Genomic DNA, 16,875 nt, shown 5'->3' with positions numbered 1-16,875 from the left:
AGGCACGGTCGGAGATCCCAAAATCTGATCACGAATGGAAGAGTACTCATCAGGAAGCCCATACAATGCCATCAACATAAAGAAAGTTTGGCGTTGCTCTAGTTCCTTGGCAGGAGTGGCAGCAGGAGGCAAAAGTTCATTGAAGTCATGTAGGAGGCCATGAACTTTGCCCAAATACTCAGCCATGGAGCCCTCAAGGCGTCGTGGGGAAATGATATTCTGGAGATTTTGATGTTTAAGTTCCAAAGTTTCCTACCTCAAGATTCTAAGTTGAGGAGAACAATTTTGGAGGAGGGACACTAGAGTCGTCTTACAATACAACCTGGTATGTCTAAGATGTATTAAGACATTAAGAAGAGTTTTTGGTGGCATGGTATGAAAAGAGAGGTGGTAAAGTATGTTGCAGCTTGTCTAACTTGTCAAAAAGTAAAGGTTAAGCACCAAAAGCCTAGAGGCTTGTTGCAGATGATAAAGATTCTTAAGTGTTTCTAAGTGGAAATGGAATAACATCATAATGGACTTTATTGTTAGGTTTCCTAGGTCAACTAAGAATAGTGATGTTATGTGGGTGATTGTTGATAGGTTGACCAAATGTGTGCATTTTCTTCCTTTCAAAAAGAAGTGGTCCTTGAAAGGCTTACACAATTGTACATCAAAGAGATAGTACGATTGCATAGGGTGCCCTCTAGTATTATCTCTAACCAAGATTCAGGGTTCACTTTTAGGTTCTAGTATAGTTTGCATCATGCTCTAGGAACACAGTTAAGGTTCAATTTGTCTATTACCAACAGATGGATGGATAGTTGAAGATGACTATTCAATCATTGGAGGACTTGTTGAGAGCGTGTGTTCTTGATCATTTGGGGAATTGAGATTGTGGAAGAAAATAAGCACAAAAGTTTGATGATGCCAAAAGCATTGAAGAAAATTGAAGGTCAAGTAATAGCAAGTTGATCAAGGAACAAGATCTCAAGTCTTAAATAGATAAGTCTTATCAACTTAGCTAAACATGTAAAAGAAACTTTTAGAAATTGCAAGTATGCTTGGCCATTGAAATTAAGATTTCAAAAAACCCCAATTAATCTTTTTGAATTTAAAAGCAAGTTTAAAGTCTTTTGAAAAGAAAGAAAAAGAGTGATTCAAAAGGAATTAACGAAAATATTTCTAAGGAATAGTTTTTAAAACTAAATCTTTAATCATTGAAACGAAGTTTTCTATATCAAAAGTTTTTGAAGCAAAAAGTAATAATATTGGTCTGGTAATCGATTACCAGTTACAGTAATCGATTACTAGAAGAGGGAAGATTCAAAATTCAAATTCCAAGATACAACATTTAAGTTATTTCAAAATTATAACTGTTGTAATCGATTACGGGGTGCTGTAATCGATTACCAGAAGAGGAAACTTCAAAATTCAAATTGGAAGATACAACGTTTAAATTATTTTGAAATTATAACTATTGTAATCGATTACCAAAACCTTGGAGTCGATTACCAGTGTGACTTTTCTGAAAAACTCAAAGAGTTACAACTTTTCATGAGAAGATACAACCATATGATACTTGACTATAAATATGTATAATTTTTCAAGAAAAGGTTACGAACTCAAGTGTGAAAAACCATTACAAAAACTTGGCCAAAATTATTTGCAAATTCTCTAAGAGTTCCTTAAGATCATCATATTGTAATATCTACTCTTCAAAGAGAGTAATTCTGTAATACACATTCCATCATTCAATCTGTAAAGGAGAAAGTGTTATTCTCCTTAGTGGTTTTGAATCTCAACACAAGGAAAGGAAATTCCAAGGTTTTGGAGGATTCAAGTCTTGTAAGAATTACAAGAATAGTGAAAACTCAAGTTGGAGACTTTAAGACTGGATATAGGCAAGATTGGCCGAACCAGTATAAAATGAGTTTGCAATTCTTCTCTCTACACTTTTAATTATTTGTTTTAATTGTGTTTAAAGTAGTGTGCATCTTTGTTCTTTACATATAAATTTATCTAAGAAATTGAACTTATACGAAAGTAATTCGAAAAACTTGTAAAAAGAGGTAAATTTGGATAACTTAATTCACCCCCCCTCTTAAGTTATATGAGGTTACTTGTCTAATAGAGATGAGGTCTTACATTTGGTGGAGTTTACTTATTATAATAGTTTTCATTGTAGCATTGGAATGACGCCTTTTGAGGTATTATATGGAAAGAGGTGGAGGACTCTTCTATGTTTATACCAGGATGGTGAGTTAATGGTTATAGGACCGCAGTTAGTTCCATATACTACTAAAAAGGTGAAGATGATTTAGTAGAGGATGAAGGCTGCTCAAAGTAGGCACAAGTCTTATTTAACAAGAGGAGAAAACAATTGGAGTTTAAAGAGGGTGCACATGTGTTCCTGAAGGTGACACCCACTATTGGATTGGGAAGGGCAATAAAGTCCAAGAAATTAATGTTGAGGTTTATTGGTCCTTACTAGATCCTTTATTATATAGTTCCAATTGCTTATTAGTTGGTGTTGCCTCCATTTCTTTCTAACCTACATGATGTTTCACATTTTTAAGTTGAGAAAGTATAGCCATGACCTGAGTCAGGTGGTTGAGCTAGATGAGGTGCAAGTTGAAGGGATCCTGACTTATAAGAAGAGGTTGGCAATTGTGGTTAATCACAACATGAAGGAACTAAGGGTAAGTCCATTGGCTTGGTGAAGATTTTATGGGATGTAACTATTGGTGAGGCGATGGGAGGTTAAGGAGCAACTCAGAGATCAATACTCATTCTTATTCCTAAGTAAGCTTATTTTTGGGGACAAAAATTCTTATTTATTAGGGGGAATCATAACACTATAAGTTTTAATTATTGTTCTTTTTTAGCAATAATTGTGTGTGTGGTGCTTAAAGTGTATTGTAGGGGCTTTGAGAAGTGAGGTATTCTCAAGAGTCCCGCTTGTTCTAAGGGTTCTTTGGCCAAAGGTTTAGTTGACCCTAAGAAAAGGTGGTATATAAGATTTCTATTTAGAATTGAATCTCATAATTTCATTTCTCCAATTCTTAAGAGATAATCTAGAGAGGTGTTCTAAGTCCATAAGTTTTCTTCTACTCTCTAAACCTTTTTTTAATTGAAGAGTTTCTTCTCCAAGATTGTTGATATGTTTGTATGTTGTGATTCATGTCCCAAAACTATTGAATCCTAGTTGGTAAGTTGAACAAAGTTCGTAAGGGGAGCTCAAATTTTTTTCATCTTCCTTTTGGTGTTTTGGGAGGTAAGGGAAGCTAGGAGCATTTTATTGTTAGGTTATTGTGTTGCATTTTGTTTATTTGCACCAATAATGTATTTATGTGATGGATTTTTGGATGATTGAATTAAATATTGGGTTTTTGTTGTTTGGAGCACTTGAGTTGAATTCTAATGGTTTGATTAAATTGTTGGTGCATGCTAAATTTTTGTTGTTATATAAGTTAAGAATGGGATTTATATGTTGTTGGAAGCATTACATGTCTAGTTTAGTTGAATTTTAGGCCTTGGAGTGCAATTTTTGTGGTCTGCATTATGCAAAAATCATAGTCACATTGAGTACGCCTTCATGGCGTCGAACACAATTCCAACTAGAGGTTTTTACCTCATTCACTTCAGGTGTAGGATTGATGCAATCAAGCATGAGGAGAGAAACTTGTCTCGAGTTGGGATGGCTTCGGATGTGATTTGAATGGCGTTGGGTGTGGGACCACTAGAAAGTCTTTGATTTGGTGACATTGGACCCCAATTGGGTGGCAGAAAGTGTGATCAAGGTAGAGGCTCTCTACCTAGATGATGCTAGGTTGTAGTGATGTTGTCGGGCATGATTCAAGTAAAGGCTTTCTACTTGATATAAGGCGGGGTGTGGATTTTTGCTACATCAGGTGTGGGCATGATAGAGAGCTCCCTACCTCAATGGCATCAAATGCAGGTTGAGTGGTATAACTCGCATGTTTTCTATACTGAAGTAGTAACACTAGTCAAATAAAAGCAATAAGAGCAGTCAAATGGAACATTGAGTATTTTTATACCAGTTCTCCTCAACCACCAAGACTACGTTTAGTTCTTAATCCAACCAGATTGAGTTCCACTATCTTTAAATAAAGATACAAGTATTTTTTTTAGCATGTCACTTCTAGCTCAACCCTAAGTATTCTTTGACCTTCCTCTTTAAGCAAATACCCAAGTATTCTTTTAACAAGAAGTTTTTCTAGGCTTAACAATCAAGTATTCTTTTACAATGAAGTCTTTCTAGGCTTAAAATAAGTATTCCTTTTACGACAAGTATTTCCAGACTCAACCAATTATTCTTTTACAATCAAGTCTCTCCAAGCTCAAAATAAGTATTATTTTACTAAAAAGCCTCTTTGGGCTCAACCTTATAACAATGGTTATGAAGGTTATAGACAAGTTGTGTTCATCTCACTAAGATGGTATACAACTAATTATAGAGCAATGAATGTTTACAAGAAAGAGTAGATTTACAAAGTATATGTTTATGTACAAATCTATCTATATATGTGTGTTATCTCTTCTTTCTTGTGCATTGAGTCTTTTTATATAGTAGCCCAAAGAAGATGACCATTACAACACTTTGAGTCCAAATCATAAGTTTTCTTTGTTTGTCTTCATCGTCTTCCCTTGTGATGGAAGGTAATCATTTAACATATTTAATGCGAACATTAAGTAAATTTCACTAAATAGTACCTCTTATCTGACCAAGGAGGCTACTTATCACTTTTCCATACCAAACAAAGCTTGTAGAAACAATGTCAGGATAGAGCAGCTATAACAATGATTTTATCTACTTTTCTCCATGATTTTAGGGATTTGGTTTTGCAGGAAAGTATGACTTTTCTCTTTACTAGATTTGTGAGTTCTTAGATGGTATTTTGATTTGATCTGTTGAGGAATGAAACGTTCAAAGAGAACTTTATCGTTAGTCTCAATAAATGATAAATATTTAATGTATATGAGACAGGATGTATGTTTCGTCTGATTAATAATTGTCTTATAGACGATTTTCAAAGATATGTTTCAAAGACATTTTTGCAGATATTTCTTCTATATAAAAATGCTTTACTTGTTAGCATTAAAACTTTGAGTTTAGGGGATCATCTTTTGATTTAACAATATACAGATGATGTATGTTAAGGTGTTGTGTTGAGAATTTTGTAGGCATTGAAACATAATGATTTGCTTAGGATAGAGGAGAGGGTGTGTAACGCCATGGAAATATCAAACTATTTGGTAGATATACTTTATGTGTATATATATATATATATATGTATGTATGTATGTATGTGTATGTTGTTTATATGGATTTGGATTGGATTCTAGAGGTGTGGATTTGAAATGTACTTATCCTTGTGCATGTTGTATAATAATGTGGTTTTGATTAGTTGTTTGAACATGGTAGTGATTTTGTAGTATGGAACGAGATATCGTTGTTTTGAGGTGTTTATATAGGCATGTGTATCATGAATGTGGTGAATGATGCATTATACACCATTATACTGAATTGGTACTAAGAGGGAAGAAGATTGATCACCTTCCTTCTCATCTTAGTTAAGTGAAGTATTATGGCATGCAACTCATTATTCCAAGAATATGTATATGAATGTGATGTTTGTTTGTATGTTAATACATGTTGCACTTCATATGGTGGTGAGTTGTGAGTATTGCATGAAAAGGAGTAGGAATGGTAGGACATTGGAAGACAGGAGCATAAGATAAATATGGTCTTTCTGAGTGCACTTGAGGTTTTTTTAGAGCTTAGGGAGTTGAAATACTGCAAAGAGTATGATATTTGAGGTGAATAGGTGCTAAGGGTGAAATTGGGAAATTTTGGAAAATGGCTATATATAGGGACTTAGGACCGGATGGTCTAATTTGTCAAACAGAGACAGTTTCTAGAGAGAGGAAGTAGAGAGAGAGGCTCTAGTTCGGAGGGAAGCTGAGGACACATTTGAGAAGCTTATCAAGCCAGGATCAATCTTCACAACTAGAGTTTCAAGAGATTTAGCCTCTAAAGCCTTGAAAAGGGGGTTTAAAGTTTGAGTTGGGATTTGAGGATCTAGTGGAATCTTGCATTTTAAGGTTTTTAAGGTAAGGGTCGTACTTATAAGACTTAGTCTAGTATGTATGGGTTTGAAATATCACATTGATTCCATGATTTATGCTTGATTAAGGCTGGATTGAGTGGAAAGGGTTTTGGTTGGGTTTCTCCATGATTTCCATGGATTAATGGTTAAGACTTGATTTTATTGCTTAATATGTTGTTTTTGGATAGTGTTTATGCTTTATAATGGTTCGAACTCGTGTAATTTGGATTGGGTTCATGTTGGGAAGGCATTTTCGAGGTTTTTGGGGGTTTCTGGTTGAACATACGCCAGGCGCAGTTCTTGGCGTCGGGCCTGCATTCATCAGGGACCACCATTGTCAAATCACGCCGGGCGCGAGGCCAGTTGAGCCGAGCGCGATTTGAAGTGGGAAATCTTTGGATGGACCACGTCGGGCGTGAAGGGAACCATGCCGAGTGTGATAGCAGACGTGGGCCTTGTGTTTTTGGTTACTGATATGGCGTCGGGCGTGATCTGAGCACGCCAGGCATGGAGACTCACTGGGAGTCTCTGTCTGAAATTGCGTCGGGCGTAGGATAAGTACGCTAGGCATGGAGACTCATTGGGAGTCTCTATCTGGAATTGCGTCGGGCGTAAGATAAGTGCGCTGGGCATGGAGACCTCTGTAGGTCTTTGTGTAGACTATGTCGGGCGCAGAGTGAGCGTGCTGGGCGTGAAGTCTCTGTTTGAATTTGCGTCGGGCGTGATGTAAATGTGCTGGGTGTGTGGTCTCTTTGAGGAAAACCTTTTACAATTAAGTTTTTATGGAACTTTTAAATGTTGAATCATGTCATCTTTGATGTTATATGTTTGGTATGGAATGTTGGCATGATTATGGAAAAGTTTGTATGTAATTATGGAATATGCTATATGTGTTTGGTTTGGAAAGCTAATAGGACTTAGAGGAGTAAGGTTATGGTTTGGATTGGGAGATCTCTTAGTGAGATCTAGATATAATCTTTGGGAAAATATGGAATTTGGGAGTCCCATGGTGAGGATTCCAATATGGAACTTTTCCAAAGATTATATAATAAACTACTTCAGATGTTAGGTGGATTCTGAAGTACTCCTCTAAGTATTCTATTTGCTACCGGTATGAGGGCAAGGCCGAGTCATACCGATGGATGAAGTGGCCAGGATCACCAGGGTTACGTGACGACGTAACCCAACTGTATATTTTCCATGAGAGGTTAGGTGTGTGACATGAGCAGGTGACATGTTCACTAATTCCACACTTGATTTGGATGTGTTGAGGCCAACATTTGGTTTGGATTTGTTGGCTACTTCATGGGATTATACAGCGGTGTGACGTTCGTTTAGATATGGAATATGTATGCATATGGTATGGATTGTATACATTGGTTATGGATTCTTCATTATTATAGATTATGTATGCATTGGTATGAATATGTATACGTTAGATTTTGGATTTGGTTTATATCGGCATGGAGATAGACATGTAATAATGTTGTCATTCCCTTGGTATGGATAAAAGTTGTTGATGAATATCTGTTTTGATGATATTTCATTATGTTGTACTATGGTTGGTTTTATACGTGCTAACCCCTATATTTCCATGATGTGGATTGTGATGATCTCACTATGTGTGGGGGAGCAGATCAGGTGTAAGGCTTCGGGATGGCAAGGAGTCTTTTGGTAATTGCTTTGAGAAGTGGCTAGACTTAGAGCTTGACCAACACCTACGGTGTCTTATTTTGATGGTTTCTTGATGTTGTAATTATATTATCTTTTTGGATGACTGTATAACCTTATTGATGATGACTCTTTTATAAAATTGTTTTATATGATGAAAACAATTTATATGTTATTGTATATTTTCACTCTAGTGTAGCTGGCCTTTGCTCTCTTTTCTTTATTATATATTATTCTTATGTGTTGTTCAGTTGTTTGTTGATGTGGCGAACTAAGGCAGGTCGTTATAGGGTCTTGTTTTGAAAGTCGAGGATCCCATATAGGGAATGTTGTTGTGGTGCTCTAAGAGGTCATTTGTTGGAAACCTTCATTGAGTAGGTGTGAAACTCTTGGAGTGGATTTTGTTGAGCTTCCTCTAGGTTCTTAGTCAATGTGGAGTAAATTATGAACTTAAGGGCTATAATTTTTTAACTGGTTACTAGAAAGTTTGCATAGTTCCTTAAGGATAGTTAGTGGGCTAACTTCATAAGTGACTTGGTAATGCATGCCAAGGTTGTGATATGCCTATACCCAACTATGATGGTAGAATCGAACTTTCCTAATCTAAGTGACAACACTCGAGAAATCAAAGGAGGGATTGGTATCCCATTTTAGCTACCAAGCTAGCAAGTGCATTGGGCATGAAAACAATCGTGTTGATTCAAAAGGGTCAAGTTAGTTAGACTGCATAAGTATGTTAGGAGATCTCTGTAGATGGATGCATAACGACACATTAGTTGTGGTGTGTGCATGTGATGTTGTGTAAGTTGATTGTTGTTCGTATGCATTGGATAAATACCTTATTGTATGATACGATTGTGGTAAATGTTTGAATTATTTGAGTGTTTGACTTTCAAACATGTTGGTTTCTTTGTTGAATTGGTGGCTATTATAAGTCATGAGGTGTTGATAGTTAGTTTACATGTTGGTGAGTAGTATAGATATTTCATTTCTATACTTATATGTTTTTGAACTCTAGCTTACTCTTGTGTATTTTCCATGTGGTTTAGGCTACGATGATCATGGTTTTCATGGGGTAGAGCAAGGTTAGCTTGAATGGGCCTTTTGGAGCTACTACGGAACTGGTCGATGACTACTTTTGTTGGTCTGTATACATGTCACTTGACTAGGGCTTAGGTTATATATTATACTTTAATTGGATTACTATACATACATGATTTATATTTGTATAGTTTCACTCTCATATATGACATATAGTATATATCCAAGTAACTATGAATGTATAATTCTAAGGAGTTTAGTTTTCTGCTGCTAGATGAGGATTTCACTAAGTGCAGAGACCATAGTGGGTTGTTACAAATACCTCTAACTAAAGTATGTTCTCTTAATTTGGTAAAATGCATCAATTTTAATTTGTTTGAAGAGTATGCATTATAATTAGTTAAGAGAAAAATAAGTATTAATTAGGAAAGAAATGGTATTTAGAATCTACTCTAATTGGTTAATAGATATATGAATATTATAAGGGTAATTGTAGAATATATATATATATAAGACAAATTTATTATTATTAACTAAATTAACTTTTTTTCTTAATTTTGATGAATTAGGTAATTGAGTCTTATATGTAGAAACAGAAATAGTGCTCCCTCTATCTCATAATAAATGTTGTATTATATAAGAAATTTGTTCCAAAATAAGTGTTATATTAACTTTTTCATATAGTATTAATTGTCTCTTTTCTATTTATATCTATGATAATATTACTTGGAAAGTAGTTTTGATATTGTATTCTAATAAAAGAAAAGATTAATTATAAAGTTATATTTGTAAACTACTATTCTTTTGTATTTATTTATTAATTTTTTTCAATTTATATAAAATAATTTAAAATGATATTCATTAAAAAAAATATTGTATAAAAATTTATATGGATAAACCTTCATTTTATGTAAGACCCGCAACCTGCAACACAAAACTCTCATTTTCTTTCTCACTCTCATTTCTCCTCACTCTCTTTTTCCTTAGACTCAATTTCTCAGGCTACTTGGTGATTGTAGGTGCTGAGTAGAGGGTTAGGAGCTAGCTAAGAGCACCGGTTTCTTCTTCCCTTTTTCCACTTCTCTTCTTCTTCTCCTTTTTCCCCCCAGGAGCTCGGATTCTTCTTCTCCGAGGTAAGGGAAGCTAGATTTCATGCTAATTGGGTGTAACTGAGTTTAGGAACTCATACGATGTTTGATTTCAGAAGATGAATGGTTGGATTGAGGAGTTATTCGCTTTCGGGGTTTCGGGAAAATTGGGGAAAATGGTGATTTTGAAGTTTTTGGTAGTTGCATGTTGAAATAGAGCTTGTTTTCGAGTTGTATGATGTAAATGTAGTTCATTTCATGGATTGCATGTGCTTGAGCTGGCTGATTTGCAGGTTTTGTTTGAAATTTTTGAAGTTGTGAAGGTTGTTGTTTGATATTGCACCGGGTGCAGTTCTTGGCGCCGGGCATGTATCCATCAGAACACTCCAATGTCCAAGCACGTCGGGCGCTAGGTTGGTTGCGCCGAGCGAGGTTGGGAATGGAAGTCCCTAGATGACTCATGTCGGGCGTGGGGAGAACCGTGTTGGGTGTGATATCAGATAATGGCTCAAAAGTTGAGTTACTACTATGGCGCCGGGCGTGATTCGATCTCGCTGGGCAACGAGACTCCGTAGGGGTCTCTGCCTGGGGTGGTGCCGGGCGCAAAATGAACGCGCTGGGCGTGAGACCCTGTTGAGGTCTCTGCCTTACATGTGCCGAGCGCAAGTTTGGTACGCCAAGCTTGGGAGATTCCTGGGAGTCTCTGCCTCTTATTTTGCCAAGCGTAATTGGAATTGCGTCGGGTGTGTAAGAGCTTTAGAGCTCTCGGGTTAGGTCCAGGCCGGGCGCGAATTCTATTGCGCCGGGAGTGGAGGTATTTTACTTTATATCTCTGATAATGCTGAATGTTGTTTACGCTGTTAATGATGATAAGTTGAGCTGTGTTATACGGTGTTTATGCTGTTAGTGATGTTAATTTGAGCTGTGTTGTATGGTGTTATGCTGCTAGTGATGCTAAGTTGAGTTGTGTTGTATGTTGTTTGGAGAGCTGATTAAACTGTAACTATGAGCTGTTGATCACTAGGACTAGAGGAGATGTTTTCGAAGTTGATCATCCCATTATGTGGATTGAGAAAGCTGTGGTGCTCAGAGAGCCCAATATGTTGAAAACCCTCATTGGGAAGTTGTCCCTTGGAGTGGTCATTGTGTTGTTCTCTTCTAGTACTTAGTTGGTCCCGTGTGTGGGCAAGGTCGAGGCACGTGTGTACAAAGCGACCACGGTATAGGGGCCAGGTCGAGCTATACCGATTACAAGCGGCCAATCGAGTAAAGTACGAAGTCGGGAACTTAGTTCCTAACTGAGTATCGGAGGATTGTAGTATTTGGAGGATAGTCGATAGGCTAATTCCATAGGTGGCTTAATTAAGCTAGCTAATGTCGTGGTAGGCCTAAAACCCAGCTATTCTATCCTGACATAGTACTATACTTCCTTGTTTAAGTGGCAAAGTCTGAGAAACCGTTGTCGTGCTGTTGATTGGCATCCAAATTTGTTGTTTACCTAGCAAGCCCAAAATGGTTCTTTGCTGTCGGTTCGGTAGGACCTAGCCACTTAAACTACTCAACCATGTTGTAGGAGATCTTCGAGTTGAAATGTGTGACGATGCATAAGCTGTTGTTGTGTTGATGTGATGATTCATATGAGCTGTATATGTGCAGTGTGCTATGTATCTATGATTGAGGTGTATGTTGTTATGTGATGTGTGTTAAAACTGTTGAGAATGATGATGTTACTGCTAAGTTGAAAGCTGCTTGTAAATATACTATATGATGATTTCTTTTCACTAGCTTACCCTTGCCTATTTCCATGTGGGTTGGACTACAATGATCATACTGTGTATGGGAGCAGAACAGGGATAGGCTGGAGTGTAGTAACAGGGCTACAGGTGGTAGCAAGAGCTGGCTTTTTGTATATGGGCTACTTGGTTTAGCTATTTTGTTAGTATTGGATACTGACTTGTTGAGCCCCAGGCTAGATATATGTATATATATAATTACTCTTTTATATGCATACTCTATTCCTGTGTGGTGATGTTTTGTTGTGTGACGGCTAGGTGGGTCTTTACACTTTTATGGTATCAGAGCAGTTCGAGTCTAGTGGACACTCCGTGGGGGTGGTTCCTTTAGGCTTTTGTTGTGCTAAACTCTGTGTTGTGTTGAATGTTGTGTTGATTTATGTTGAGTGGTTTAGATGTAGCGTGCTGAAAGAGTTGTTACTTTTTGTAGACGATGACTAGAACCAATGAGCAGATAGCCCATGCCATGGAGATAATGGCTATGGCTATGCAATAGCAGAGTGCCTACTTTGCTAGGATGGATGCTGAGAGAGCTGCAGTTGGTGCAGCAAGACCCGTTGGGTCACAAAAGAGTCAGGATTTAGCTGAGTTCTACAAGTTCCATCCTCCACAATTTAAGGGTGATGCAGACCCAAAGGTAGCTGACCACTGGATCTGTGAGATGGAGAAAATATTTATAGTGTTGGGATGTTCTCAAGAAAGGAGGTTGGCTTATGCCATATATATGCTTGTTGGGGAAGCTGAATATTGGTGGAGGGGCACTCATCAGTTGTTGTTGGCTAGAGAAGGGGTTGTTGATTGAGAGTGCTTTAAGAGGGTGTTTCTCGAAAAGTATTTCCCAGAGAGTGTGAGACATGCCAAGGAGGCAGAGTTTATGAGGTTGCACCAGGGGGGTTTGACAGTGTCTGATTATGCGATGAGATTTGAGCACTTGGCTCATTTCTATTCGCAGGCTATTTTTGAAGCTTGGAAGTGCAGAAAATTTGTTGAAGGTTTGAAGCAGGAGTTTAAGAGGCTGGTGATGCCTATGGCCATCACTGAGTTTCTGGCTTTAGTTGAAAAGGCGAAGGTTGTTGAGCGGTTGGAAGGTAGAAACCGGGTCGTGAAGAATGCTGAGGGACTAGCTGGGTCCAAGAAGTGTGGAGGTCAAAGGAAGCCTTATGATAAGCCCCAATCACAGCAAGGGGGTCCTGTCACAAGGCAACCTACTAACATAGCTAGAGGTGGGAGTCAGAGTGAAGGTGCCACTCTCAGATGCTATAGATGTGGTGGACCTCACTTCATCCGAGATTGCCATCATACCGAGAGCAGGTGTTTCAGGTGTGGCCAGATGGGTCACGAGTCAACCACTTGTCCTGCCAGAACCAGACAGACTAGGGGTGCTCCGGGAGGTGATAGACCTACTATGGTTGGGAGGGCATTCACCTTGACCGGGGCCGAAGCTTCCACTTCATCTGATCTAGTGAAGGGGAAGGGCAAAGCTACTGGTAAGAATGTGATGATTTTGTTTGATTCATGAGCCTCCCATTCTTTTATTTCCTATGCATGTGCTGAAATGTTGGGTTTGTCTGTATGCGATTTGGGGTTGAGACTGCTTGTGTCAACGCCCGCTTCTGCTTATATTGTTGCTGCTTAGATGTGTGTTGGTTGTCCTTTAGAGATGGGTGAGAGGAAGTATAAGGTAAACTTGATTTGTTTGCCTTTAGTAGATATTGACATAATTTTAGGGATGGATTGGCTGTCTGCCAATAACATCCTTATAGATTGTGCCAATAGGGAGTTGATTTTTCCTCAAGTGGAGGATGAATTGTTGATTTCAACCAGTCAAGCTAAAACGTTGATGAGAGATGGAGCAAAGTGTTGTATTCTGCTTGCTGCCATGAGTGTGGAAACCGAGAGGGTTATTGCTGATATAGAAGTTGTAAAGGAATTTACAGAGGTGTTTCTGGACGAGGTGCCTGGGTTACCTCCTACTAGGGAGATGGAGTTCAGTATTGATTTGGTTCCTGGTGCGGGGCCAGTGTTGGTTGCTCCCTATAGGATGGCCCCAACAGAGTTAGTTGAATTGAAAAGACAGTCAGAAGAGTTGCTAGAGAAGCAGTTGGTGAGGCCGAGTGTATCTCCATGGGGTGCTCCCATGTTATTGGTGAAGAAGAAGGATGGAGATAGTCGACTATGTGTTGATTACTGACAGTTGAACAAATTGACCATTAAGAACAAATATTCACTCCCCCGGCTAGATGACTTAATGGATCAATTGAAGGGAGCATCGGTATTTTCAAGATTGACTTAAGGTCAGGATATCACCAGATAAGGGTGAAGGAGGGTGACATACCTAAGACTGCTTTTAGGACTAGGTATGGTCACTATGAGTACGTTGTGATGCCGTTTGGTGTGACCAATGCCCCAGCAGTGTTCATGGATTACATGAACAGAATCTTTCGGCCTTTCTTGGATAAATTTGTGGTGGTATTTATTGATGACATCACTTGAATATGAATGAATCTGAATAGGTACAATAAAATAAATAGGCAGAAAACATAATCAATCCCTAAAGTTTAGGGATTTAGATAAAACTAACTAAAGAGAAGACAAACTAGTATATCTAAACTATATCTTATAGAATTATCTTAACACTCCCCCTCAAGCTGGAGCATATATATCATATGCATCTAGCTTGTTACATATATATGTTATCCTAGGACCACGTAAAGATTTAGTAAAGATATCTGCAAGTTGATCCTTGGAGCAAACTGAGGAGGTCTTGATGATACCGGAGAGGATCTTTTCTCTGATGAAATGGCAGTCAACCTCTATATGCTTTGTTCTCTCATGAAAAACTGGATTAGAGGAGAGGTATAAAGCTGACTGGTTATCACAAACTAGTTCCATATGACCAACCTTGCAAAACTGCAACTCTTGAATTAAGAATTTTAGCCACAAGAGCTCACATGTGGTGTGAGCCATAGCACGATATTCTGCTTCTGTACTTGATCGTGCAACAACACTTTGCTTTTTACTCTTCCATGAGACAAGATTACCACCCATGAAGACACAATAGCCTGATGTTGACTGCCTATCACTTGCATCACCTGCCCAATCTGCATCTGAATATCCAACAATGTTTGTATGTCCTCTATCATTGTAAACAAGTCCTTTTCCTGGTGATCTTTTGATGTATCTAAGGATTCGAACAACTGCAAGCCAATGACTCTCACAGGGAGAGTTAAGAAACTGACTTACAACACTGACAGGAAAGGATATATCAGGTCTGGTCATGGTGAGATAATTCAATTTGCCCACTAATCTCCGATATCTCCCTGGGTCAGGATAAGGCTCCCCCTGATTAGGCATAAGCTTCACATTAGGATCCATGGGAGTGTCAACTGGCTTACAATCTGTAAGTCCGGTCTCTTCTAGAATATCAAGGGCATATTTTCTCTGAAAAATAGCAATACCGGACTTTGACTGAGCGACCTCAATCCCGAGGAAATAACGTAGGGGACCTAAATCCTTAGTTTGAAAGTGTTTAAATAAGTGTTGCTTCAGTGCCTTGATGCCCTCCTGATCATCACCTGTAATCACAATATCATCTACATAAACAACAAGATAGATAAATCTATGTGTCAATGAGCGTCTAAAGAAAACAGAGTGGTCTGTCTCGCAGCGGATCATTCCAAATTCCTGTATAACTTTGCTAAACCGACCAAACCAAGCACGAGGTGATTGTTTGAGGCCATACAAGGACTTTTGTAATTTACATACAAGACCAGACCCCCCTTGAGCAACAAACCTAGGAGGTTGATCCATATAAATCTCCTCCTCCAAATCACCATGTAAGAAGGCATTTTTGATGTCTAATTGAAACAAAGGCCAATGCCTCATAGCAGCCATAGCTAAGAAGAGACGAACTGAGGCCATCTTCGCAACTGGAGAGAAGGTGTCGCTGTAATCCAAACCATATACTTGCGTGTATCCCTTAGCCACAAGACGAGCTTTCAATCTATCCACCTGTCCATCAGGGCCCACTTTAACATTAAATACCCACCGACAACCAACAACAGATTTTCCAGGCGGAGGTGGGACAAGTACCCAAGTGTGATTGGAGTCTAAAGCTGTCATCTCATCAATCATTGCTTGACGCCATCCTGGATGGGTTAAGGCCTCCTGTACAGTCTTGGGAATGGTAATAGAGGAAATAGCAGAGACAAAAGCATAATAGGTAGGAGACAAACGATGATATGAAAGAAAGTTATAAATAGGATGAGGATTACAAGTAGAACGACTACCTTTACGAAGAGCAATGGGCAAGTCAACTGAGGTAGGTGGGTCCGGAGTAGGTGAGGAGACTGAAGCAGGAGTAGAATCACATGGCTCAATTGAAGAATCATTGGGAGGAACAACAGTATGTGATCGACGCTCATAAGTTATCTCAAATCGGTGTAGAGGATGGTCAGACCCTGGTAGTGCGGGAGGATCTGGTGCCTCTAAAGTAGCAGGTGTGGTAGGAGGCACACTATGATCAAAATGAGGAATAGGCAATACCTGAGAGAGGAGATCTGAGTCAACCGAAGAAACATCTGTGGCAATAAAATATGGTGTATCTTCAAAGAAAGTGACATCTGCACTGGTGTAAAATCGATGCGTAGCAGGAGAGTAACAACGATACCCCTTTTGAACACGGGAGTATCCTAAGAAAACACATTTGATGGCCCGAGCAGACAACTTAGCACGTCCTGAGAAAAGATCATGGACAAAACAGGTACAACCAAAGACACGAGGATGAACAGGGGATCCAATGGGTATAATAGGGAATGAGGTACTTGATCATTCAAGACAGACGATGGCATTCGATTTATTAAATACCCTGCAGTGAGGACAGCATCGGCCCACAACTTTGGGGGTGCATTGGCATTCAATAAAAGAGTACGAGCAGTGTCCACAATATGTCTATGTTTTCGCTCAGCTACACCATTTTGTTGAGGTGTATGAGGGCAACTAGATTGATGTAGAATGCCATGGGAAGCCATAAATGATTTGAAGCAATCTGAAAAATATTCTTTAGCATTATCACTTCGTAAAATCCGAATTACTTTGCCAAATTGAGTTTTGATCTCCGAATAGAAACTTAGGAAAATATTGAATAACTCAGAACGATTTTTCATTAAA

The 16,875-nt window shown here is 38.6% G+C and overlaps 1 protein-coding gene across 1 annotated transcript; it reads left to right on the top strand.

Moving 5' to 3' along the window:
- The first annotated feature begins 12,580 nt into the window (after positions 1–12,580).
- Positions 12,581–13,897, top strand: LOC145954521 (uncharacterized). The gene is made up of 2 exons (XM_083068922.1): positions 12,581–13,193; positions 13,434–13,897. Exons 1-2 carry the CDS (start codon positions 12,581–12,583, stop codon positions 13,895–13,897), a joined length of 1,077 nt encoding a protein of 358 aa, XP_082925048.1.
- The last annotated feature ends 2,978 nt before the right edge of the window (positions 13,898–16,875 follow it).

This window comes from Cajanus cajan, chromosome 1 (genome assembly GCF_000230855.2).
Source record: "Cajanus cajan strain Asha chromosome 1, NIPB_CcT2T_4, whole genome shotgun sequence".
In the NCBI taxonomy this organism is placed as follows: Eukaryota; Viridiplantae; Streptophyta; class Magnoliopsida; order Fabales; family Fabaceae; genus Cajanus; species Cajanus cajan.
The sequence above is the reverse complement of the archived record's forward strand: the minus strand, read 5'-3'. Positions and strand labels throughout refer to the sequence as shown.